General features: G+C 54.1%; 1 protein-coding gene across 1 annotated transcript; it reads left to right on the top strand.

Moving 5' to 3' along the window:
* The first annotated feature begins 876 nt into the window (after window positions 1-876).
* NUP160 (nucleoporin 160) lies at window positions 877-25,576 on the top strand. The gene is made up of 35 exons (XM_027742776.2): window positions 877-1,103; window positions 2,245-2,455; window positions 3,361-3,583; window positions 3,666-3,744; window positions 4,547-4,661; window positions 5,354-5,512; window positions 6,412-6,489; window positions 7,019-7,116; window positions 7,721-7,805; window positions 8,038-8,106; window positions 8,746-8,829; window positions 9,250-9,420; window positions 9,505-9,604; window positions 10,752-10,917; window positions 11,504-11,619; window positions 11,729-11,889; window positions 12,976-13,109; window positions 13,404-13,474; window positions 14,947-15,106; window positions 15,571-15,640; window positions 18,289-18,387; window positions 18,642-18,761; window positions 19,452-19,547; window positions 19,644-19,738; window positions 20,389-20,485; window positions 20,574-20,679; window positions 20,798-20,958; window positions 21,464-21,524; window positions 22,668-22,778; window positions 23,792-23,915; window positions 24,135-24,236; window positions 24,469-24,610; window positions 24,839-24,964; window positions 25,041-25,145; window positions 25,225-25,576. The coding sequence occupies exons 1-35, from the start codon at window positions 901-903 to the stop codon at window positions 25,309-25,311; spliced, it is 4,185 nt and encodes a 1,394-aa protein (XP_027598577.2). The 5' UTR covers window positions 877-900; the 3' UTR covers window positions 25,312-25,576.
* Window positions 25,577-26,153: the final 577 nt, after the last annotated feature.

The following is a 26,153-nucleotide window of genomic DNA, read 5'->3' as shown; positions in this document are numbered from 1 at the left end:
AAATCTGGCTGTGCCAGCTCCCCACAGCTCCCGCAGCCACAGTCTTTGACCCCAAATAAAGCTGAGGGGGCAGCTAGAGCCCCCAGCCCCCTGCGGCACCTGCCACCAGAATGGGCCCATTCTGCCAGGGGGAGCCTCGTGCCACCGGCGCCGGATCCCGCTCAAAGGCCGGATTGTTCTGAGTGGAGCGGGAACACGGCCAGGCCCGGCACCAGCACTGCGTGGCATCATGGGGGGACGTGTGGCACCCGTGGGGTGGTGGGGTCCCCGCTGCCCTTGCCAGCACAGGAGCACATGCTGTGCCAGCAGCCAGAGCGGGACACAGCCGGGATGGTGGCGGCTCCTTCGCTGGGATGAGATGTGGGCACGGGTGGGTGCTGGGGGCTGGATGATGGGTGCTGCTGGGGGCACATGGGGCTGTAACCACCCCCACTAAGCCACACCCGGATCCTGTCCTGTCCTCCATGGGCCTGCCCCGAATCCCATGGACCCTTCCCACACCCCCTTCCCAAACTCTCCTTCCCAAATCCCTCTCTCCTTCCCATCTCCCCAGAGCCCCCTCTCACCCTAACTCCTTCCCTTCCCCTCTTCTCAAATCCCCTCCACAAACCCCCTCCCTGGACCGCTCTTCCCCATATTCCGCCTCCGCAGATATCCCCTCGCCCATATCCCCTCCCCAGACCCTCTCCCCCTCCTTCCTTCCTTCCCCAAACCCCCCCATCCTCCCCTCCCCAGACCCTCTCCCTCCCCTCTCTCTTGCCCTCGGTCCTCCCGACCGCCAGGGGGCGCCCCGCTCCCTCCTGCCCCCTCGTCCTCCCGCCCGCCAGGGGGCGCGCCCCTCCCTCCCCCGCAGTTCCCGTCGTGCCCCGCGCGGCCGAGGCGGGAACGCGGCGGCTCAAGATGGCGGCGGCGCTGGCGGCGCGGAGCTGCCTGGAGCTGAGCGCGGCCGGGCGGGCCCCGCCGCGGCCCCCGCAGGAGCTGCTCTTCGTGCCTCCCGGCACCGCCCCCCTCCCCGCCGGCCGCTACCCCGACAGCGCCGGCGGCTTCTGCTACCAGGAGAGCGCGCAGCTCGCGGCCGCCACCAGGAACCGATGGGTGCGGTGGTGAGTGCGCGCACCCGCCCACCCCGCGCCGCGTCGCTCCCCTCAGACCCTCCTCATCCTCACCTCCCCCCTCCTCACCTCCTCAGACCCTCCTCATCCTCACTTTTCCCCTTCTCACCCTCTTCAGGCACTTCTCTCCCTGAGGCCCTCCTCATCCTCGTCTCTCCCATTCCCACTCCTTTAGACCCTCCTCATTCTCATCTCTCCCTTCCCACCCTCTCAGACCCTCCTCACCCTCACCTCTCCCCTCTTCATCCGGCTTAGACCCTCCTCGCCCTACTCAGACTCTCCTCATCCTCACCTCTCCCTTCCTACCCTCTCAGACTCTCCTTATCCTCACCTCTCCCTTCTCCCTCCCTTCAGACCCTCCTCATCCTCACTTTTCCCGTTCTCACCCCCTTCAGGCCCTTCTCCCCCTGAGACCCTCCTCATCCTTATGTCCCTTCCCACTCCTTCAGACCCTCCTCATCCTCACCTCTCCCTTCTCACCCCCCTCAGACCCTCCTCACCCTCACCTCTCTTCATCCTGCTTAGACCCTCCTCACCCTACTCAGATGCTCTTCATCCTCAACCCTCTCCCTTCTCAACCCCTCAGACCCTCTTCATCCTCATCTCCCCCCTCCCACCCTCTCAGACCCTCTTCATCCTCACCTCTCCCTTCTTGCCCCCTCAGACCCTCCTCATCCTCACTCTTCCCCTTCTCACCCCTTTCAGGCCCTTCTCCTCCTCAGACCCTCCTCACCCTCACCTCTCCCCTCTTCATCCCGCTTAGACCCTCCTTACCCTACTCAGACCCTCCTCATCCTCACCTCTCCCTTCCCACCCTCTCAGACCCTCCTCATCCTCACTTTTCCCCTTCTCGCCCCCTTCAGGCCCTTCTCCCCCTGAGACCCTTCTCATCCTTATCTCCCTTCCCACCCTCTCAGACCCTCCTCATCCTCACCTCTCCCTTCTCACCCCATCAGACCCTCCTCATCCTCACTGTTCCCCTTCTTACCCTCTTCAGGCCCTTCTCCCCCTGAGACCCTCCTCATCCTCGTCTCTTCCCTTCCTGCTCCTTCAGACCCTCCTCATCCTCAGCCCCTCCCGCCGTCTCCCTCGCCCCCCGCTCAGCCCGTGTGTGCCGTGTCTCTCCCCGCAGGAGCACTTCGGGGGACACGGTGGAGCTGGTGGAGGAGTCCCTGGACGTGCCGCTGCTGCACAACGCGCTGCGGCTGCGGGTGCAGGGCTGCCCGTTCCTGCCGGGCGGGGTCCACCTGTGCGAGCTGCAGAGCCACCTGGCCGTGCTGCTGCTCACGGCGCAGACCGTGCACCGCCTGCTGCTGCCGCACCCCGCGCGCCTCTACCGCAGCGTGAGTGCCGGGAGCGCCGCTGGTGTGCCCAGGGAGGGAGGGACGGCTGACCCACGGGGGAAAGGGGGATATTTTTTCGGGAATTCAGCCGCGCTTTGCTTTCGGGAACCGGCCAAGTGTCCAGCCCGTGTCGCGTGGACTGCGGTGGCACCGGAGTTAGGCTGCTGCTGGGAATGAGCCCTGGCTTTTCCAGAGCCCTTGCCAGTTTTTTTCCCCAGCTGAGGAGGGTGTGTACGGGTGGATTGGAGTCTGTATGTCATGTTATATAAATCCTGCCTAGGATCCATCTTCCACATTTACCATGTTTTCCATGGGTGTGGGTTGGGACTGGATGATCCTTAAGGTCCCTTCCAAGCCAAGTCATTCCAGGATTCCACGATTCTCCCCACTCGCTCTGACTTTGCTTCTTGCCAGGTCCCTCTTCTCTCTTGGAGAGGTAGCTCTTGGAGAGCTTCTCTCCTGCTTTTAGAACTCTGGAGAGCTTTCCCAAGGGATGACCCTGTGCTGTGGCAGAGCTGCTCCTCCTGGGATTTGTCACCAGCAGTTTGCTGTGAGCTGTCCCGAAAACTTTTTTTACTGGAAGAATCCTTTTTATCAAGGGGCAGTTGCCATTCCACGGGTGTCTGGCGTTTCTTTTCTGTGCCTTGGGTATGTGTGCTTAGGAGCTGCTGTTTAATGGAATCCCTGAGGTTGGAAAAACCCTCTGGGATCAGGGAGTCCAACCGTTCCCCCAGCACTGCCAAGGCCACCCATATCCCCAAGTGCCCCATCCACATGGGATGGGAGCTCCAGCACTGGAGCCTTTTCCAATGCCTGATAACCCTTTCCACAAAGGAATTTTCCCTGATATCCACCCTAAACCTGCCGTGCACAACTTGGGGCTGTTTGCTCTTGTTTCCCTCCAGGAGCTGATCACAGAGAGCCAAGTCCAGTCCGTGTTCACGGATATCAGCAAAATCCACATCAGAGATCCCTCCAATTACTACGTGATTCCCAGTGTGCCAGGGCTGGCTCCCAACTCCGTGGCCTCCGCAGCCTGGCTGAGCAGTGAGGGGGAGGCTCTCTTTGCCCTTCCCTCTGCCTCAGGAGGGATCTTTGTCCTTAAGCTGCCTCCCCCCGATGCTCCAGGTGAGCACTGGGACCTACACTCCCTCTCCCAGCTTGGAATTTCATTTAGTTTTGATTTTTGGCGTCCCTTTTGTTTCCAAAGGAAGCGTTTCCATCGTGGAATTGAAGCAGAGCTCGGTGGTGCAGCGTTTCCTCACTGGCTGGATGCCGACTGCCATCAGGTAAATGTCTGGAGATGGATAAACGGAGCTAATTTTGGCTTTTGGATCCCCTCACCTGGAATTTTTAGCTCGAGTCACACGGGCACCCATAAATACTCCGCCCAAAAAAGTTAACTGGGTCACAGGAGCTGTCAGAGTACGGAAGTTGGGAGCGGAATGCTGGATTAGTGGGGTCCTGCTGGTTCTGTGTGTCTGTGAATATGTTCTCTCTAGTAATTGGCCTCTGAGGATTTGCCCAGGATGTGGCCGGCAGCCAGCGCGGATTAGGGATTACGCTGCCCTTGTGCTGAGGTGTCAGGTTGTTCCTGATGGGCAGAGGTTACGTGGGGGATCACATGGATGCTCCGTGGTGGATTGGGATCTTTAGGGCTGGGATTGTTAGGGTGGCTTACAGTGCACAGCCAAATCCTTGGGCCTTTTCCTTGGAAGTGGGAGGGGCGTTGCCTGGCGCCGATGGGGTCCATGCTTGGGTGTTACTGGCGTGGTGGGATTCTCTGTTCCATGGATGCTGAAACATTACCTTCTTCTGGTCTCACCCCCCTGGTTTATTTGGATTTAAATCCACAATCGTGGAACCCCAGTACCTCAGATCTGTGCACCTGCCTTGATTTTAGAGTCATGGAATCCTGGAGTGGTTTGGGTGGGAAGGGACCTTAAAGACCATCCAGTGCCACCCCCTGCCATGGGCAGGGGCACCTTCCACTAACCCAGCTTGCTCCAAGCCCTGTCCAGCCTGGCCTTGGACACTTCCAGGGGTGTGGAATTTTCTTTTAAGCTGTTGATGTAAAGTCTGGTTCTCCAGAGGCGACGGCGGCCTGTCGGATGTGCCCGTCAGCCTCTCCGTGCACTGCCTGGATCACGACGCCTTCCTCTTCGCCCTCTGCCAGGACCACAAACTCCGCATGTGGTCCTACAAGGTGAGCAGAGCCTGGATCTGGGGGAGCAAAGGGAGGCTGGAGGAGTGACAGATGAGTGCTTGGCATGGATTTATCTCCCGTTAAATTGTCCCTGTGGCTTCTCCACGCTGGGATTTGGGACAAAGTGTGACAGCAGTCATGGTGCGTGTTTGTAGCAGTGTTTGGGTGGTTTCCTCCCCACTCTCACCCTGGGATAAGGGCTATTTCCAGACCTACTGGAGCATTGGGGAAGGCACGCAGGAGCGCTTTGAAGCCCAAGGAGCTATCCTAAATGGATTTTCTCCCGCTTTCAGCAGTAATGAAAGTGTCTTTGTCAACAAGAAGTTAATAAAAGCCTCTTGCTCCAGATATTGAGTGCCGGAGCTAATGGAGCAGCACGGCGCTTTCACGGCTCAGCGGCACTGGAATGTGTCGTGGGAGGGAGGGGAAGCTTTGTCCTACGTGCCTGGGCTCCGGCAGCCCGTGTGATGGGTGGGGGAGAGGGCACAGGTGAGGTGGGAGAGGGCACAGGTGAGGTGGGAAAAGCCAAGGAGTAGCTCAGGTATGTGTACGGAGGCTTAATTTGCATCCTTCGCAGAAAAGTCTGGACAGATTTTGGCCGGAAGGGGAAGGAGGAAGAGGGGAGAAGGGCAGTTTCTGAGCCCTGAGTGTTAACCGTCTTGCTGCCCTGGCACTTTTTCCCCCGTTGGCAGGATCAGATGTGCCTGATGGTGGCGGATCTGCTGGAGTTCATGCCGGTGAGCAGGGACCTGCGGCTGGCGGCCGGCACCGGGCACCGCCTGCGCCTCGCCTTCTCCCAGTCCCTGGGCCTCTACCTCGGGGTCTACATGCACGCTCCCCGGCGAGGGCAGGTACGGACACACAGCCCTTCCCCGCTCCTTGGGCCGCGGGAAAACACGTCCCTCCCCTGGGGTTTAGGCCTGGAAGGCAGGAAGTAGGGAAAAGTTCCACACGCGTGCCCCTCCAGAGGGATCGGCGCTTTTAAATAAACCTTTTTTCCCCCCCTTCAAAACGCCGGGATACGCCCGCCCGAGCCTTGGGAGTGGAATTCCCGGTGTGTGACTAAGCTGAGGGCTCGTTCGCTTGTTCACCTCCTGCTCCAAAGGCACGGATGTGCCGTGGGAAAAGGAGAGGTCCGAAAGGAGCTGAAAGCGTGGAAATACTGCTGGTGTGTTTACACCGGGCTCCTGGGAGCGATGGATGCATCTGTGACTGCTGGAGAACTTCTTCTGGAGAAGGATAAATTTAGCAGGAGGGGGGGTGGCAGCACAGACCAGGCTCATCTGTTGGACAGCTTATCCCGTTCTCCAGGGGATTCCCACATGGAGCAGGAGCACATAGCACGATTCCTGCTGTCCCACTAATGCTCTGCTCTGGGAAGGACACACAGAGCTGGGTCTGCAGCTGAGGATTTGGGGCTTTCCCACCTTGCACTCCTTCTTTTCCCACATTTTATGGTCACCAGCGGTTCCAGGAGTGGTGGTCTTACAGTTTTTCCAGTTAAGTCTTTGGAAAAGGCTGTAAATCCTTTGGGTCCAGGCAGGGGTGATTGTCCTTGGGAAACAGGGTGAAGCCAGGATGCCAGTGCATGGTACAGAGGGTCCAGTGATGTGCTCAGCTCACCCCCCCCCCTTGCCCTCAGGCCTCTGTTCCCTGTAGCACCAGGCAGGGAAAGGGACAGGAATGATGAAATTCCCTGGGATGTGCTGATTTAGTCCTTCAGGAAATGATTTATGAGGTGTGTTTGTAGTTTTGTGTCTTCCAGCTGGTGAGCACCGAGAGCAACCGCTACAGCCTTGACCACATCTCCTCCCTGTTCTCCTCACAGGTCAGAGCTGGGGCCTCCTCAGGAGGGAGAGGCCTGGACGTTGGGATTTAAATCACAGAATCGTGGTTGGGTTGAAAGGGACTTTAAAGATCATCCAGTTCCAAGCCCCTGCCATGAGGAGGGACACCTTCCACTAGCCCAGGTTGCTCCAAGCCCTGTCCAACCTGGCCTGGAACACTTCCAGGGATGGGGCAGCCACAGCTTCTCTGGGCAACCTGTGCCAGGGCCTCCCCATCCTCACAGGGAAGAATTTCTCCCTGATATCCCATCTAAATTCCCCCTTTTCCAGTTCGGAGCCACTCCCCGTTATCCCGTCAGTACAGGCCCTCTTCCTCTTCTAAGTTCCCTTCAGGCACTGGAAGGGGCAAATAGGTCACCCCAAAGCCACCTCTTTCCAGACTGAACAATTCCCAAAGCCTGTTAAATGACGCAAGGGAACGTTTTGCTGTTGTTAAGTACCCACCTCTCTCCACTGCTGCCCTTAAAGTTTAGGATAAGAAAGGAAATTTGCTCTTTCCCTCTTTCCTAGGAGACTCTGGTTGACTTTGCCTTAACTTCGGCCGAGATCTGGGCGCTGTGGCACAACGAGGAGAACCAAACCGTTGTGAAATACATCAACTTTGAGCAGTGAGTTTTGGGGCTGGGTTGCTGGGATAACTGCAGGAGCAGCTCCTTAAAACCCTGATGGAGCTCCTCAACTTAAAGATTTATAATCAAGCAACAGGAATGTGAAAAATGTAAAAATCCAGGCAGCAGGATTGCTGGAAGTGGAGTTTGAGCATGGCAGAGGGAGGGCTGTGCTTCCCCAACAGCTCCTTCAAAACAACCAGCTGGTACCTTCCAGGAAAAAACATGTTTTGAGGAGATGGTGATGGGAAAGGATCATCCCTGAATATAACACTGAGAGGGCAGGTTTGTGCAGAACCAGGGAGTTAAACAGTGGGTGGAAAATGCTGTGAGTGTGCAGATTTACAGAGGAGAAGCTACTGGTCAGTCTGAGAGTTGCTTGGGAGCTCATGGGATGGGGAGAACATTGATTTAAATGAAGGATTCTGGGCTGTTCCCTCAGTTTAGGGCTGGGAATGCCACCATTAACCTCTCTTACCAAAACCTGTCCCTTGTCACTCGTCAAAACTCCGGTTTCCAGACCCAGGGGGCTGATTTTGCTGGTGAAAGGCACCGGTTTGGTTCAGGTGGATGCAAAGCTGATCCTGGGTTTGTGTCCTTCCAGGAATGTTGCGGGCCAGTGGAACCAGGTGTTTGTGCAGCCACTGCCTGAGGAGGAGGTGACAGTCCGACACAGCCAGGACCCCAGGGTGAGCCAGCTGTAAAACAGCACCAAAAAGCAGCGAGGTCAGTCAGGAGAGAAAAGAGGAATAAACAAAGTCTGGAGTGGGCAGGAGGCAGTTTTTAATCCCAGGCTGGAGCTGGGTGTGGATAGAAACAGATCCTGGGGATGAGGTTGAGAAAATGGGAGGAAAGACCAGAAGCAGCATCTTAAATGCTCTTCTGATCCTTGAGTTTTCTTAAATCATCATCTTTTTGCAGGAAACCTACCTGGAGTATCTCTTCATGCCAGGCCAGTTCTCTAATGCAGCTATCCAGAAGGCTTTGCAGGTTAGTGAGGGGGAATTTGGAATGCCCTCTCTTCCCCTTCTTCTTCCTGGCTGTTAAGATGTGAGGCAACAGGATTCCTTGGAGCTCGTGGCAGGCACCAGTTCTCATTGGGAGCCCCTGAAGGAAGTTAGTGGCTGCTGGGCCGTGCTGCAGCCGGTGAGAGCTGACAGCTGGAGGTGGAATGTGGTTTCCAGCGGACTTTTTTTTTCCCCCTTGGATAGCACAGCAGGTTGCTGAGCTTGTTTTTCATTCCTGCTGCAGTAGCCAGGTGAACAGAGACTCAGCCCCCTGTGGTGCTGTTCGTCAGGGTGTGTCATGGAGTTATGGAATTATTAAGGTTGGAAAAGCCCTCTGAGATCATGGAGTCCAACTGTTCCTCCAGCGCTGACAAGGCCACCACTAACCCACGTCCCCAAGTGCCACATCCACATGGCTTTTAATCCCTCCAGGGATGGGGACTCCACACTTCCATGTGTCCGTGTATCCCAAATTTAGCATCCAGACATGTTTTATAACACTCGGATCCCACAAAGCGCTGGCTGATGCTCTCCTGCTGCTTTACCTCACTCAGTGCTGCTTGAACCCTCAGGAAGACTTTAATTTTGCTTTGAAATCCAAGTTTCTTGTGCTGCTTTGCAGATCTTTTCTCAAGGAACTGAGAGGCACCTGGATCTGACGTGGGATGAGTTAAGGAAAGAGGTCACCTTAGCCGTGGAAAGTGAGGTGAGATGGATTTTCCTCACAGGGTATTTTGTTGAATGCGGTGTCGTGGTCGTTCAGTGGAGGTAAATTAAGTGCAGAGTGACCCCAGGCCTTGGTTTATCCTGTATTTCTCCAAAAGGAATCATGTGACTTTTTAAAAAGTACAAATCTTCGTCCTTCCTGCCAGGATTTTCCATTCCCTCTTGGTTTTTTGGAATCTCCCTGGGTGCTCTTTGGTCACCCACCACAGAGACCTGTTGCTCGTTAATTTGGAGGAGAACCCAAAACAGAGACATTATATTCCCAAGAATCCAAATAATAATTATTATTAACCTACTTGAAAGATCCCCATGTCCTTTTGAGTCTGAATTTCCCTCGTTTTATCCCGTTCCTCCTTATTTTACTGCGCCATTCCTGATCCTCTCGTTTTACTCCCGCTAGTTCCAGGGCAGCGTGACGGAATACGAGTGCTCCCCCGAGGAGTTTTGGCAGCTGCAGGTGGAATTCTGGTCCAAATTCTATGCCTGCTGCCTTCAGTACCAGGAAGCTCTTTCCCGGCCCCTGGCCTTGCATCTGAACCCTTACACCAGCATGGTGTGCCTGCTGAAGAAGGTGAGCCTGGGTGGTGGTAGGATGCCCTGGAGGAGTTCCTCCAGAGGATTTGGGAAGCTCAAGGACTTTCTCCTCACCTTCCAGGGCTCCATGTCCTTCCTTGTGCCCTGCTCCTTGGTGGATCATCTCTATCTCCTCTCCAACGAGCACCTCCTGACCGAGGACGATGCTGCCATCTTTGAAGGTGAGGAGACAGGGAGTTTTTTCCCTTGTGTTGGGGATGTGGGAGCTTGCATAGAGGTCTCTTGAAGGGCTCCAGGTCCACAGTTGCGTGGAGATAGTTTTATTTCGGCTTTATAGGGAGGTCTGTTTTGTGAAACTTGCCATCGTGCTCACACCGGGAATTAGAAAATGGTGTCAAGGCTGCAAATAGAATCATGAAATCATGGAATGGGTTGGGCTGGGACAAATTCTTCCCTGTGAGGGTGGTGAGGCCCTGGCACAGGTTGCCCAGAGAAGCTGTGGCTGCCCCATCCCTGGAAGTGTTCCAGGCCAGGTTGGACAGGGCTTGGAGCAACCTGGGCCAGTGGAAGGTGTCCCTCCTCATGGCAGGGGGTGGAACTGGATGATCTTTAAGGTCCCTTCCAGCCCAAACCATTCCAGGATTTATGAAATATTTTCACATCAGCTGTGGAGAGGGCCCGTGCCTTTCCTTGTCTCCGGAGAGTAAATGCCAGAGCATGGAAAACCTGTCATTAATATTGTCACCACAGTGCCCTCTGTGCTTTGCTGGCCCTGGAATGCTGGTTCTGTAGGAAAAAGGCAGTGGAAAATGTTACTTAAGCTCCACTTTCATGCTTGAGTGATCTTTATATATTTTTATAAAGCAGGATCATCATCCGTTCTGTTGAGCTTTTTATGGAGCTGAGGAAAGGAAAGCTGGAGGCCTGGGCTGGATTTGGGAGCCCCAGCAGTTCCTGCCCTGGCTCTGACAAACAGTCACAATCTCAAAACCTGGGATTTAATTTAAAAACTCATCCATAAAGGATTGCAAAACCAAGCCGAGCCATTTTTTCTGGGGTACTTTTTTGCGCTAATTATTTCCTTTCAACCTGTAGCTCGGGAAAAAAAAAAAATCCCTTGGAGGGAATTTAGTTGTTTTATTGTGGCATCAGTTTTTATTTTCCAAATAATAAAACCCAAATCTTTCCCTTGTCAACTCCTGAGCTCTAATTCAGCCTCGTCGTTTGTGGGGAAGGGTTTGGTGTGGGGAACTGGGACCAGTCTGCTGTTACTGGTGATAGGAGCTGAACTAACCGGTTTTTGCATGGTTTTCCCACCTTCCCTTGGAAATCTCTTGGAAAATACACAGTTAGATTCTTTCATTGCAGATTTGGAGATGTCTCGTGATGTTGTCTGTCTTGTCCAGTGCCTTCGCCTGATCGGAGAATCAATTTCCATGGAAATGGCATTCATCATGGAAATGGCTTGCTCCCGCCTCCAGCCTCCAGAAAAGGCTGCAGAGCAGATCCTGGAGGACTTGATAGCTAATGACACGTAAGGAGATGTCTTTTCCAGAAGCTTCTCAGGATGGCTGAGCTGGGATTGCCCGGAGCTGCCCTCGCTTGACATCCAAGGGCGTTTGAGAAGTGTGGGCTCCTCTCCCTGTGCTGCAGGAGACTTTTCCAGGGATGGAGAGTGTGGTTTGGTGTCGTTAGCAGGGTCTTCCAGCCAGGACCCCTCCAGGAAATAAATTTTGGTGATTCTCAAGTGATCTAGAGAACAGGAGAGGGGCAAATTCCTGTTAGGTGTGGAAAGAAGTGCCTGGAGACAGTAGGGAGAGGTCAGAGATTTGGTCAAGCCCTGTGGTTCCTGTGCTAACCTGAAATCATTCCCTTGTGGAATGCCAACTATCTGGCTGTTATTTCCTGGTAGCCTGAGGGAGTGGAATAAATAGACTGGTCCCTGCAGGCGCTGTAATAAGACTCCAAGCCAGCCGAGGATTCCCGGTAGGAATGCCCAGGCTGATCAGGTACTGATCCTCCCTGGAAGGGAGCGTAAGGGAGCCCTCTTCAGTTGGAATCTCAGGTTGCTGATCGTGACGATAATGGTTTTGATTTTTTTTTATTTTTTTTTTTCGCAGGGAAAACGTGATGGAGGACATTCACAGCAAACTGCAGGAGATCAGAAACCCCATCCACGCCATCGGATTGCTCATCCGAGAGATGGACTACGAGACGGATGCTGACATGGAAAGAGGTGACAGCCCTTCCCCAGCTTCTGGGAAACGCCGGGAAGGGCCCTTTACCCTGGGGGTTGTTCTTGCCTCTCTGGTTCCTGCCCTGATCCGGGTGGTTTTCCCTGGCAGCTCCGCACCTGGCGCTGCGGATGAACCTGTCCCAGCTGTTCGGCAGCGGCACCGCGGCCCACGTGGTGTGCGGGGGGGTGGCCAAGATCTCCAGCATCCGCTTCCTCATCTGCCGGGACCTGCTCATCCTCCAGCAGCTCCTGCTGCGCCTCGGAGACCCTGTGAGTATGGCCCTCGGAGCTGCTGCCACGCTCCCCAGACTTGGGAATTTGGGGTTCTGCTGTTGCCAGGCTGTTCCCACAAGGCTGTTGGAATAGCCCGAGGCTTGGGCGAGTCCTCATCTCTCCTCCAGCTGCTTTTGTCTCCCTAAGTAAAGCAGCCTAATTCCCTTTGTTTCGTGCTCAGCATCCAGGAAGCAAAGCTTTGTTTGTGGGAGGAGGGCATGGATTCCAGCCTTCTGTCTGAATCAGCACACATACAGCTCTCCCAGATATCCCCATCCCTCTCCCACCACCACTGGCAGCTCCGTTCTCTGGCAGCACACCCCAAGGTCGCAGTTTCAGGCCCTTGGAAGCTGCTCCAGCTGGAACAAACAGCCCCCTCAATGGCAGCTGTGTTGGAGTGGTGGGATGGACTGGTCTGGGTCTGTCCTGTCAGGCCCGAGGCCACGTGAAGGACAGTGCTGCTGGTTTGGACGGACACAGGGATTTGGAACAAGTCCCCAGACAAGGACAGCCTTGTTTAAACAATATTATTTACTTAGAAACATTACTGCAGGAGTTTCCTGATTGAAAATAAATCCTTTTTTCCTGGGTAAGGTTGTCCTAGTAGCACTTAGGGTGCATTGGAAAGTGCCCTCTGGAGCTGGCCTCTCCCACACCATGAGGCACGTGACCTGCTGCTTTCCCACCTTGACACACCTGTGTCCTTCAGAAGCTTGGATTGTTATTTCTCCTGTGACTCCTGGTCTTGGTGGTTATGGAGACCCTGAGGTGCAGCAAAGCACTCTCAGGGATAGGAGTCCTGGAATGCTTTGTGTTGGAATGGACCTTAAAGACCATCTAGTTCCAACCCCCTGAATTGGGCAGAGACATTTTCAGTTTGAAAAGGTTGCTCCAAGCCCCATCCATCCTGGCCTTGAACTTTTCCAGGGATGGGGCAAGAGTCCTGCTGGTCTCCTAGGTGGGCTGAGTTCCCTGCTGAGCTCTTGACCACCCTGGTGTTCGCAGGAGGGACGGGCTGGGCCTGACATGGAACCCTCACCAGTTGCTCTGAGTGTGAAGCCAGGCTCTGTGCTTTCCCTGCAGATGGTTTTGGGAGGGGGACAGCTCTTCCAGTCCCAGCAGGACCTGCTGCACCGCACCTCTCCCCTGCTGCTCTCCTACTTCCTGATCCGCTGGGCCAGCCAGTGCCTGGCCTCCGACGTCCCTGTGGACACGCTGTGAGTCTCTACCTGCTCTGCCTTTGATTCCTCCTAAATCCACCTGAAATGCCCTTCCTGGTATGGAAAGCTGGTGGTTGCTGTGGGAGTATTGCTCTAGGAGCGCTGGGGAGGTTTTTTTTTTTGTTTTGTTTTGTTTTTTTTCCCTTCCACGTTCTGAGCTGACTCTTTGCCTTGTGCTAAATCTGCCCTGCAAGGCCTCGCTGTTCTGTGCTCGTGGGAGTTGAACAATGAGCACAATTAAAGCGGGAGGCGTTTTGTTGTCTCTTCACTGATGGCTCCTTTCTTCCCCAGGGAATCTAATCTGCAGCATCTCTCTGTGTTGGAGTTAGCAGACACCACGGCTCTGACACCACACAAGCTGGGTGAGGTGTCCACGGATCATCAACTCTCCGTTTCTGTTATTTAGACCTGTCTCTGCCACCTGAGGGAAGTGCTTTATGCAGGGAGCTAATGGAATGTGTGGTTGAATGACCCTGATTTAAGTGGGGATGTTTATCAGGCTGTCCAAAAAAAAAGAAAAAGGAAAGCAACCAACAACAAAGGCCCTTGGAGCCTTGGACTCGGGTTTTGCTCTCTGCCTGAGGACGGTGGGAACGCCTCACTCAGCGAAAATTATTCATTCTAACCCCAGCAGCTTCAGGCAAACTCACCTCTCATGCACTGTACAGTGACTGTAGTGGTCAGACCAGGTCTGTCACGGAATCCTGGAATGGTTTGGGTTGGAAGGACCTTAAAGCTCATCCACTTCCACCCCCTGCCATGGGTAGGGACACCTTCCACTAGCCCAGGTTGCTCAGAGCCTCATCCAACCTGTCCTGCTCTCCAACCTTTATCTCGGAGCAACTGGGAGCAGCAGCTCAGGGTGGCGTGAAAATGTAGAAATACTTGCCCAAAACATGCTTGAAAATGTGGAAATACCTCCCCAAAACATTGCAGCTGATAGTTGTTCCTTATCTTTAAAGTTTTGCTGCAAAGATGTAAATTTTGGGTTGGTTTTTTCAGGGGAGAATATAAGGCAGCCTAATTAGGGGGATGTGGGCCTTGAAGTGGTTCCAGAGGGAGGAGGCGAGCAGGGATGGGGAGGAGACACACAGGTAAGAGCCTGCTGTGACTAGTCAGCGCTTGGAGGCTGAGATACTTCAGAGGGAGCTGGGAAAATCTGGGACAAACAGGCAGCACTGCCACGTGTGAGCTGGGGAAGAACTTCTTCCACTTTCTGACATCTGTGATCCTCAGAGTCCGAGCTCTCCCTGACGGAGAGTCTGCCTGCAGGAGGCAGCTGGAAATGTCAGGGAAGTTAAAAACATCCTTTGTGTGTGCCAGTGTTGTGGGTTATTTCTTGGCTGGTTCGTGAGGAAAGTCCTGTTTGGCCACTGTTCTTTGGGGAAAAATATGCGGAACGTAGGGAAGGAGGTGGCAGCTCTGGGAGAGGCGTTGGGAACAGTCAGTAAGGGGGGATTTCTGGGGTGCTGGAATGAGGAGGGAGGCATTTGAGCAGCCAGCTCAGCACTCACTTAGCCCTGTCGTGCTGGAAAGCTGCAGCTGGGCTGGGAATAACAACTGGAGAGGGAGCACAGCCCCTTTTCTGTGTGTTTTAATTGAGCTGTGGTTAATAAACACTGCGGAACGGGGCTCTTTGATCTCCTGCTGCTCCCTCTGACTTAACCAGACGGCAGGAGAAATCCAAAACCAACAAACCAGAGTGTGGAACATGCTTTTGGTTTGCCCTGACTTAATCTGTGCCGTTAGGGCTGGTGAGCACAGCACGGGGTGGAAGGCCTGGGATCTCTGCTGCAAGCCCTCTCCTCACTGTTCCTTTCATTTGTACTTTCAGTATCCGGCCCTCAAACCATCGTGGAGCTCTTCTTTCAGGAAGTGGCCAGAAAACACATCATATCCCGACTCTTCCTGCAACCAAACACCTCTTTGGCTGAGACAAGTTTGAACTGGCCCCACCTCATCACCTCAATAGTGGCGGATTTTCTGCCTCTCCTGTATCCTTGGCTGTGAATCCGCTGCCACCGAGCCTCCCCCCGTCCCAAAATCAGTTTTCCACCCCCAGATTTCCAAGACAAGCCTCCTGAAGGAGTGAGGTTGCTGGCATTAATGGGATTTGCGGGTATTTTAAGATTTCATGGAATTCATCCCGTTTTAGGTGCTCGATAAAGGATTTGAGTTTTTGACTTTAAGCCCCTGAGCTCTCACAACTTGACTTGGTGGGGCGGAGTGTTGGGAGATTTGGAAGGGTAACGGGATTCGGGGAGTTGGGGATTAGATGTACTAATGATTTTGTTCTAATATGGATAAGTCTTATTACGGAATAACGACTTGTGTAAAGAGCAGCTTAATCTTCTCTCCTTTCCCCCCACAAACGGAGCTTGAGAGGTATATTGGCTTCCAGACTACTTCTCCGAGCTCTCCATGTTGGATTCTCCTGTATTCCTTAACCTCTGCTCAGATGGCCCAGCAACTCCAGCTTCCTCTTCCCGGAGTGCCTGATGGGGAGCTGTCAGTACACCCAGCTGCAGGTGAGTCTTTCACGCTGTCCCTCTCACAGGTGCCGGAAAACTCTCCAAAACATCATCTTTCCAGGAGCTGGAGTTCTGCTTTCCCCTAGTCATGGAATCCTGGAATGGTTTGGGTTGGAAGGGACCTTAAAGATCATCCAGTTCCACCCCCTGCCATGGGCAGGGACACCTTCCACTAGCCCAGGTTGGTCCAAGCCCCGTCCAACGTGGCCTTGGACGCTTCCAGGGATGGGGCAGTCACAGCTTCTCTGGGCAACCTGTGCCAGGGCCTCACCACCCTCACAGGGAACAATTTCTTCCCATTATTCAATCTAAATATCCCCTCATTTAGTTTAAAACCTTCACCTCTAGTCACTGCTCTGTAAGCTCAGACAGTGCCACAGTGTGTTTGTTGGGGAATGATTTAAGGTCATGGAGTCCCAGAATGGTTTGGGTTGGAAGGGACCTTAAAGCTCATCTCATTCCACTCCCCTGCTGTGGGGGAATCATCTTCTGCATTTCCTCTTTCATCTATTTTCAAGTGCATCCAGATACTCAGGATTATTCTATTCCCTTTTCATGGAGGAGTTCAGTCTCCCGGGGCTCGTCTGACCACATGACGCTCCAGCAACACCTTTGCAGAGCCTGTTTAAATATCCCAGCAGTTCAGGAGGTGCTGGTGTGCTCACAGCCTTTCCTGTGCCACTTTTGCTCATGGGACCAGGGTTCAGAAGGATTTCTTCAACCCAGCAAGGGCTCATCTGTTAAATGAGCCCTAATGTCTTAGTAAATATCAGTGCAATAAACAACCACCATCATTCCACCCCTGGCTGCTCCCGACATTTCACTAGCAGGGACAGCGAACTCCTGATTTCCAGGTGTCTCAGACTGCTGTATTTCAGACGACTGGTTCTCCACCTCTCTCCCTGTGCTCTTGGCAGCTGGAGCTGCTTCTGCTCTAGTTCTGACCAGCATAATTCCTTGTCTGCAGCTCCACGTGATGGGCTTCATCCCTGTCTGGGCATTCCTGGAGGCACCAGGGCCAGGCAGGCTGTTCATAAAGGCCTGTTTTTCAGCAGAACCTTTTATCCTCCCAGCCCCTCACACCTGGGGGCTGACTTGCTTCCTTTTGTGCTGCTGCCAAGAAGAATGAGAGACGAATTTCAATTCTTCCTAGCTTTTGAGCCAGGAAATGCCAAGATTGGAGCAGCATCCTTCTCCCTCCTGGCACATGCACACGCTTTGAATCTCCCCGTGTTGCTTTCGCCTCGCTGGTGTCTCCTCCAGGCTTTTATCTCAGCAGGAGCCGGCTCCTCCTCCTCCTTCTGTTCCGCTCCCTGATCCCAGTCGGTCACGGAAACTTGGATTAAGTGCCTTGACCCCGGGGAGATAACAGCAGCTTTGCTGGGAGCACGGTGACCCAAATCGTGGGGATGCAGGAAGCTCCCTGCAAGGAGCTGACGGGCACGGGGAAGGTCTGGTGACCAAGCAGTGGCCTGGGACGCAGGCCAAACTGTGTGTGACAAGCTGTTAGGCAAGCCTGGAGCAGGATTTATCCCTTGTAGCTGCTAATCCGGGCTCTGGATGCCTTGCCACGTGGCTTTGAGTGGACCTGTGGCCAGGGAAGGTGAGGGGAGAGGTGCTGGGGGTTTGTGCACCTGCAGAGGTGACTTGACTTCCAAATCCTGGTTTCTCCTGCCGAGTCCCACAGCCCTGCCAGTGGGACATGGCTGCTGCTCCAAGGATGATGAGGCTGCTCTGTTGGCACAGGGCCAGGCTGGGTCCCATTGGTGCCATCATGTCCTTGGTGTGCCGTTGACGTTCCATCCCACCCCTGTCCCACACGCTGGAATCCACGTGCTCCCTTGGCTGCTGGTCCCCTCTTGCACCTCTTCTAACACCTGCCCGTTGTTCCTCTGCCTTAGCCCTCCCTTCTGTGCTCTGTCCACATTTCCTCTGCAATTCCCTGCACTGCAATGTAGAAGGAATCCTGTCTGATTTTCAGGGATGTTGGAAGCTGTTTGTCAGGTGCTCCGTACAGGCACTGGGGCTGTTCAAAGCAGGTTGTTTCCTGGGAGCACGGTGGGGATGTCTCTCCATCACAGGGCTGGAGCAGCTCTGCTCTGGGGACACGCTGGGACAGCGGGGAATGTTCAGCCTGGAGAAGAGAAGGCTCCAGGGAGACCTCAGAGCCCCTTGCAGTGCCTAAAGGGGCTTCAAGAGAACTGGAGAGGGGCTTTGGACAAGGGCCTGGAGAGACAGGACAAGGGGGAGATACAGATTGGATATTGGGAAGGAATTCCTGTCTGTGAGGGGGGTGAGGCCCTGGCACAGGTTGCCCAGAGATGCTGTGGCTGCCCCATCCATGGAAGTGTCAAAGGCCAGGTTGGACGGGGCTTGGAGCAACCTGGGCTTGTGGAAGGTGTCCCTGTCCATGACAAGGGGGTGGTACTGGATGGTCCCTTCCAACCCAAACCATTCCAGGATTCTATGATCAGTGCAACCAAGGGACTTTTGGGGCTGGGAAAACCAGCCCTTGAGCTGGAAAAGCAGGATTTGTCTGAGCACAGCAGCTAACGGGGCCACCAAAAAGCAGCTGGTACTGGGTGCCTGCAGATCATGAGCGAGCACTGACCTGAATCCAAACTCCCATTCCTTCTGTCTCATAGGAATACATCCGCCTGCTGCAGCCGTGGTGCCATGTGAACATGGGCTCCTGCTGCTTCATGATGGGCAGGTGCTACCTGGTCATGGGTGAGGGGCACAAGGTAAGACCCTCCCACATCTCCTTCTCATGCTCTGAGGTCTGGGACCTTTTCCCTTGTAAGGGAGGAGGTGCACAGAGAACATCCTTTCCATGCTCTGCCTCCTTTGGGAAAGGGTGGGTTGGAGCAGAGTGATGGAATCTGCTTTTGGGGAAGATCTCATGAGCTTGGGAGAGGCCACACTGTCCCCTCACCTGTACAGCAGCTGGATCAGTCACCTGAGGGGGACAGGGAGCTGATTCCAGGTCTGCTTCCAGGCTTTGGATTGCTTCTGCCAAGCTGCCTCAGAGGTGGGAAGAGAGGAGTTCCTGGACAGGCTGATCCAGCCCGAGGAGGGCGAGGTGGTCTCCACGCCACGCCTGCAGTACTACAACAAGGTACAGTCCTGAGCAGGGGAACCAGCACCAAGTCCCTCCACAAGGGACAGAGAATTCCTGCTCAATCCCTGGCTGGGGAGGGAAGTGACTTGAACCTCAGAAAACTTAATTTTGGGGAGGTGAAACCTCTGTTTACTTGCTTTGGGGGTGATGACAAGGTGAGAATGTGAAATCTAGGTGCTTTCCACCTATTAGTTTCCTAACAGCCAAGGACTTTGGTATCCAGCAGAAAAGGGCAGGATGAGATCCCAGCTGCTGGAAGCAGAAGCCAAACATGTCCAGACTCGATGCAAGACGCTGCCTAAGGGGAAGGTTATTAAGCTTTGAGGCAGATTAAAATTAGTATGTTTAAATTGAGATAAGGATCTTTCTTCTTGCGTAATGCCACGGGTCAGGCGGGCTGCGAGCTTGGAGCTGGGCTCCCGCTGAGGGAATCCCTGGATTTAGGATCTAGAAAACTAATCATTAATGTTAAAATGCTTCAAAAATCCCCCAAGTGCAGAGGTGAATCCTCTAGGCAAGCCATAACCTGGACCTGTTGGGCTGGGGTTTCATCCAGATCCCTGTGATTTACCCAGATCTTCCCTTTTCTCAGTCTAATTCCCTAAAACATTGGCAAAATCTTTTGATGCAGGAGCAGCTCCTAAAAAAACAATCCAAAAAACTTTACTCAAGTATTTTCTCCTCCAGGTCCTTCGCTTGTTGGACATGGTGGGTTTGCCAGAGCTGGTGATCCAGTTGGCCACCCTGGCCATCATGGAATCAGCAGATGACTGGAGGAGCCAGGTACACAGTCACTCTTTTCCGGCAAGGTGTTAACTTTGGGAACCTCTTCCACTGGAATTTCCTGCTGGTCTTATAACTGGTTTGTGCTGTTTTCAGGCTACTTTGAGGACCTGCATCTTCAAGCATCACTTGGATTTGGGACACAACAGTGAAGCATATGTAGCCTTAACACAAAACCCAGATCCAGGCAGGTAGGTGACAGTTCATGCCTTTATTTGAGGCACATGGACCTATTTTTCCATGAAACTGAGAGGAAAATGACACTTTAGGATAGGACATGGCTGCTGTGTTAAAGAGTTAATGTGTAAAGGTGGGTTTTAAAAGGCAGAGTTAATTTTTGGATGTTCATTTTAAGGACACCTGGGATGGGGACTGTCTCAAAGGAGGAAAATGGAAGGAAAAAAGTCTCGGAAGAGGCCAAAGGATTGTTTGCAACATTGTGCATTTAAAAGTTTTAGGAGCCAAGTCAATTTACTTTAAAAAAGAAAAGATTTAGAGTTGAGTTTTCAGTTTGGGAAGCTAACTGGGTAGAGGAGGCTTCATCCTAGCAGAGAAAAGTGCTGGAATAAAGGAGGAGAAATAGGAATGCTTTTTAATTGATTGAGGGAGGGAATCTGCCCTCCTGAGAAGACCTTTTCAGAGGATCTCTGTTTCCAGCACTGGAGAAATCTAAAGGGATAACCTGGTCCTAAGCCAGGAAGAATCCCACGGAGCTCATCCCAAAGCAGGAGCTTGTCACAAAGTGGTTGTTTGTGGCTTAAATCCTGCATCCTGGAGCTGGTTGTGTTCTTGCTCCTGGGTTTATTCCTGCTCCTCCAAAGGGCTGTGCTTCCCTCCGCAGGCAGCTGGACTGCCTGCGCCAGCTAGTGGTGGTTCTCTGCGAGCGATCCCAGCTCCAGGACCTGGTGGAATTCCCTTACGTGAACCTGCACAACGAGGTAATCCTGCGCCGGGATCGTGGGGCTGGGGGCACTGCCTTTTAAAGGAGAGGGATTATGGAGCCAGGGGTGCCTGTCTGTGCTGCAGGTCGTCGGGATCATCGAATCCCATGCTCGGGCAGTGGATCTGATGACTCACAACTACTACGAGCTGCTCTACGCCTTCCACGTCTACCGGCACAACTACCGGAAAGGTAAAGCCTGGGATGGCACGTTGTCCCTGCCCACCCACCCAGGACACCCCTGCCCCTGGCCCTGCCAGGTGTGCGGCCTCGCCAGGCTCTTGGCTGACGTGTTTTTCCCTGTTTCCAGCTGGAACGGTGATGTTTGAGTACGGCATGCGCCTGGGCAGGGAGGTGCGGACGCTCCGAGGGCTCCAGAAACAGGGGAATTGTTTCCTGGCTGCTATTAACTGCCTGCGGCTGATCCGCCCGGAATACGCCTGGATAGTGCAGCCAGCCTCTGGAGCTGTGGTAGGAATGCTGGGCTTCCTGCAGAGGAGCTTCCAAAATCCTTTGCAGTGCCAACAGAGGTGTTGGGCTTCTTAGTCCTCTGCTCTTGGCCAACTGTCTGGCCCTGCTCGTCACCCCTATCTATGACCCTTGTGTCATTCCCCTTTCTGGAGCAGAGTGGAAGCAGGATAACTTTTGGAAATGGGCTGGTGGATATATATGGCAATATATCACCTTTTGTTAAAGGGTAGTGTGAACAGCTTGGAATACCAGTTCAAAGGAGAGTTAGTGTGATAGGGATTGAGTTTCAAATCCCAGTCAGGATTCAGGGAGATGGTGGCTGCAGCCTGGTCACCCGATCCTGATGCTCCTGAGAGCCCCAGAGATAAAGTAACCTGAGTTCCCAAGGGGCTGCACAGCTTCCCTGATCCAAATCAAGGCTCCTGTTGGGATTTATCCTGTCAAAGTGATTAATCCTTTGGAAACCAGGTGGCTAATAAACCCTTCTTCTGCTTTTTCCTGCAAGTACGAGCGCCCAGGAGCGTCCCCGAAGAGGAGCCACGACGGGGAGTGCATGGCTGTTCCCAGTAAGTGCCCAGTCCTGGTCCTTCCTGTGCCTCTGGAGCTTCCACAGCCTCTCTGCTGCTCCCATGTGAGCTGGGAGATGGCTCAGGGCAGCTCTCACCTCCACTGGATCAATAATGGGGGGGGATTTTAAGGTTACTGACTCTCCCAGTGTCCCATTTGCAACACACTGCCACTGTTCCCGATGGAATACAGCTGTTTCCCCAAGGAATACAGCTATTCCCCAAGGAGCTCCTGTGCACGCTCTCAGCAGTTTGATGCCTTGACAGTGCTTTTTTTTTTCCAGTGGAAATAATTTGTAATCAGAAAAAAAAAAACAAAACACCCACCTTTTTGAGGCATTTTCTGGTTGTTCAAGACTGTTTGTGCCCTTGGAAATCCTGTCAGGAATAAGCTCTGCCTGTGTGTGCCACGGCCCAGGATGTGGGATCAGGTTATCCTCAGCCTTCCGGTGGGAAAATTTAAGGTCAGATATTTTTAAACCAGCTCTTTCTGAAGAGTTTTTTTTGGTTGTTTTTTTTTTTTTTGTGGCGTGTGCCTGGCAGGCAAAGCAGCAGCTGTTCCTAAATATTAGATAACATCTGGAGGAGGAGGAACAGGAGGATAGTATCAAGGAGAGAGAGCACAGGCAAGGGACTAGGGAAAGGACAGCATATCCTGATCATTCCTGTGATGCTTTTTGGGGCACAACTCTTAGGGTGGGAGAGGGGTGTGGAGATGGTTTTACGAGGGCATGGAGGCTCCAGGGAGAACTTGGAGCCCCTTCCAATGCCTAAAAGAGCTCCAAGAGGGCTGGAGCCGTTTGGAAAAGGGCCTGGAGAGACAGAACAAGGGGGAATGGCTTCCCACTGCCAGAGGGCAGGGTTAGATGGGATATTGGGAAGAAATCGTTCCCTGTGAGAATGGTGAGGCCCTAGCACAGGTTGCCCAGAGAAGCTGTGGCTGCCCCATCCCTGGAAGTGTTCAGAGCCAAGTTGGACAGGGCTTGGAGCAACCTGGGCCAGTGGAAGGTGTCCCTGCCCGTGGAACTGGATGAGCTTTAAGCTCTCTTCCAACCCAAACGATTCCACGATTCCATGACATTCTGCACAGTGCCCAGAGAGCCCTTTTTGGAATGCTGAGAGCCTGGTATCCGTCTGTTCCAGCCACTCGCCAGATCGAGATCCTGGAGCTGGAGGATTTGGAGAGGGAATGTTTGCTGGCCCGGATCCGGCTGACCCTGGTGGAACACGACGTGTCAGCAGCTGCTGTGGCAGGTGAGAGGGATTCAGCCTCTTTTTCCTGCCCCAGGGACAAACCCAGGACCTGGCTGGGACCACCCAATTCCCATCCCTCCCATGAAATCCATCCACCATTGTCAGAGAGGCACATCAGGAGAACCAGTTTTATGCTTTCTGCCGTTTTTTGGCTTTTCCAGGCTCTAGTGGTCTGCAGGGAGTGTGGGATGAGCTGCTGAGTTGGGACAAAAGGCAGTTTTTTTATCTTGCTGGAAATCATGGAAACATAGAATGATTAAGGTTGGAAAAGACCTCCAAGATCGTTTGAGTCCAACCTTTTTAATTGAAGAGTAAATGATTTTCCTGGACAGTCCTGCTTCATGGAACAGTGTTAGCTCATCAAAGCTGTTCCTTTTTGGGCTGCACGAAGGTACAACTCTCCTACCCTGGGCCTTTTAGTGTCTCTGATACAAGTTACACAGTGTGTAACTTTCTTTCCCCTTTAAATGTCAGGAGGAGGTGACTTCCCAGCAAGGGATTGCAGGGAAAGGAGGGAACAGCTGCTTTGAGGGCAGAGTGGAGACGCAGGGTGCCGAATGCCGCAGTTTCTGTGCTGGCAGAGCTGAGCTGATGCCTTGTTTGCTTGGATACAGAGCTGTGACGAGGCTGTCCCCTCCCTAGCCTTGATGGTCTTGATCTTTTCCAAATAATTCCATGGTTCTAAACAGCAGCATTATTTGCCTGCAGGCCATATATTGCTGCCTGTGTCCCTCTGCAGTCCCTCTCCAGGTGATGATGGATCAGGGCCAGCTCTGTGACTCACTGCTGCTCTGTGCAGTCCCTCCAGGGGATGGCTCCTGGGCTCATGGGATGCTCTGGAGGCCAGGAGAGCCTCCAGCCATGGATTGAGAAGTACTGCTGCGGGGTGTTTGAGGCTGTTAGCGCAGTGCTGCTGCAACTCTCGATGAGTAACACGGGGTGAGGCCCCAGTAAAGCACTGGGGTGTTACTGGGAGAGGCTTTACCTGGTCCTCCTTCCCTCCTTCCCTTCAGGCAACTCCACGCCCGAGGAAACGGTGTCTCTCCTGGTCCGGGCCGGACTCTTCGACTCTGCCATCACCCTGTGCCAAACCTTCAAGCTGCCCTTGACGCCCATCTTTGAGGGCCTCACCTTCAAGTGCGTGTCCAGGTGTTCTCCCACCTCGGGGGATGTGGGGCCGGAGGGACGCAGCGGTTTCGGGGTGGAACTTGCCCTAAGAACATTCTTTTCCTGCCGATCCAGCTGATTCCTGGCTGTTCCTTGGGAATAGTCCTGCGAGGGGTGGCTTTGATGGCAGTGGGAAAGGGCTGGGCTCTGGAGGGATCCACATTTCTGTGGTTTTTGGTTTTCATGCAGGTGCATCAAGCTCCAGCTGGGAGGGGAAGAGGCGCAGGCCAAGGCCTGGGACTGGCTGGCAGCAAACCAGCTCTCAGCCCTGGTCACCACCAAGGAGTCCAGGTAGGTCTGTGTCCACAGTTTGAGAGGAGGAGGAGGGTCTGGAGACAGGAGCCTTTTGGGAATCCAGAGCGTTGGGGTCCTTAAAAACCCCTCAAAGCAGAACCGTGTGACTGGGATATGGGGAGAGCAGTGTTTCCATGCTGTCCCCACGTCACCTGGGAGCACACCGTGGCCTCCCAGACAGTGGCAGGAGCTGCTGGCACGTGTTCCAAGGGGAATTGTTTCCTTGCAGTGCCACGGATGAAGCCTGGAGGCTGCTGTCATCCTACTTGGAGCGTTACCCATCCCAGAACAGCCTGTACCATCGCTGCGTCATCAACAAGCTCCTGGCACACGGGATCCCTCTGCCCAACTGGCTCATTAACAGCTACAAGGTGAGAACAGGGAGCCAGCTGTCCCAAAATCCCACTTGTCCTAGAGCTGCCGGATCACTCTCGCTCCGACAGACACCTGCCAGCTCCACCCCACCTTCCTGCTCCCAGCTCCAGGCCCTGGAGCCGAGTGCCCTGTTCCTGGGACCGAGGCTCGGAGCAGGTTCCTCCCAACGTGGTCCCAGCTCCTGGTCACACTCCCTGACTGAGTTTCCCTTTTTTTTTCTGCAGGAAGTGGACGCTGCCGAGCTGCTGCGCCTCTACCTGAACTACGACCTGCTGGAGGAGGCCGTGGATTTGGTCCTGGAGTACGTGGATGCTGTGCTGGGCAAAGGGCACCAGTATTTCGGGATCGAGGTGAGCTCGCCCGCAGGTGGGATGTGGCGGGGGACGTTCCTTGGGGACACGACACGAGGGCTCCTGTCCCTTCCAGGTGCCCCTGTCCCCAACGTCCCCCACGATGTGGCTTCCCTACACTGCCATTGACCAGCTGCTGCAGGCGCTGCGGGAGAGCTCCGCCAACGAGAACAGCGTCGTGGTAGGTGCAGAGTCCCCAAACTCCTGAGAGAGGAGGACTGGGATGGGGTGGGATTCCTCACGGCTCCTGCCTCTCCCAGCTCTACGAGAAGCTGAACGACAGGATAGAGGACTACCAGCAGAAGGTCAGCACGGCCACCATGGAGCGCCTGTACTGCCACCCCTAGTCCAGGTGACGTCCCCCGGGAGCGTCACCGTCCCAGCCTGTGGTGCTGGATGTACTTGTCGTTTTTCCAGAAGGATCGGGTTTGGGGAGGTGGGTTGTCCCTTCAGCGTGTCCCCTCACTTGTCCCCCCGGGGGGCAATGGGTGATGAGCAGGGCTGGGGGGTCACTGACACGACACCTCTGCCTGCTCCGGACGTGGAACTTTTGGGAACTTCTTTTATTTATTGGTATGTTTTTGGATGAACTTTAATAAAATGGAAGCGTTATTCCAGGTGTGCATTGGGGTGGGGTGGGAAAAGGGGGGGTTCTGAGGCTCCTCCCCCCAGGCCCCCCTCCCTACAGCCCTCACTGTAGGGCTGGGATATAGGGCAGGATGGAGCTGTAGGGCCCAGGGGAGAGGGAGCTCTATCCCCGATGGATATAGCTCAGGGGAAGGGGGTATAGGGTAAGAAGGGGCTATAGCCCCTTGGAAAAGCTATAGGATTATGCTGTAGGATAGGATGGAGCCACAGCTCTGGAGGGCAGCACGGGGCTATAGATTCAAGGGCAGGCTGTGCTATAGGGCAGGAGAGGGCTATGGGATAGAATGGGGCTACAGGGTCAAGGGCAAGATTGGGCTGTACATTGAAGGGCAGCCCTGTGCTCTAGGGCAGGAAGGGGCTATAAATGGAAGGACAGCCCGGTTTTATAGGGCAGGATGGGGCTACAGGTCAGGAGGGGGCATTAAACCCTCATCCCACTTCTGTAAGGCAGGAAGGGGCACCAATCCCATGCCTATTCCCATTCCACGGGCGGGAAGGGGCACTATCCCCCCCCATCCCCATCCTATAGGCCGGGACACCG

Source organism: Pipra filicauda, unplaced genomic scaffold (genome assembly GCF_003945595.2).
Source record: "Pipra filicauda isolate LSUMZ 115617 unplaced genomic scaffold, ASM394559v2 scaffold769_size99583_pilon, whole genome shotgun sequence".
Taxonomy (NCBI): domain Eukaryota; kingdom Metazoa; phylum Chordata; class Aves; order Passeriformes; family Pipridae; genus Pipra; species Pipra filicauda.
The sequence above is the reverse complement of the archived record's forward strand: the minus strand, read 5'-3'. Positions and strand labels throughout refer to the sequence as shown.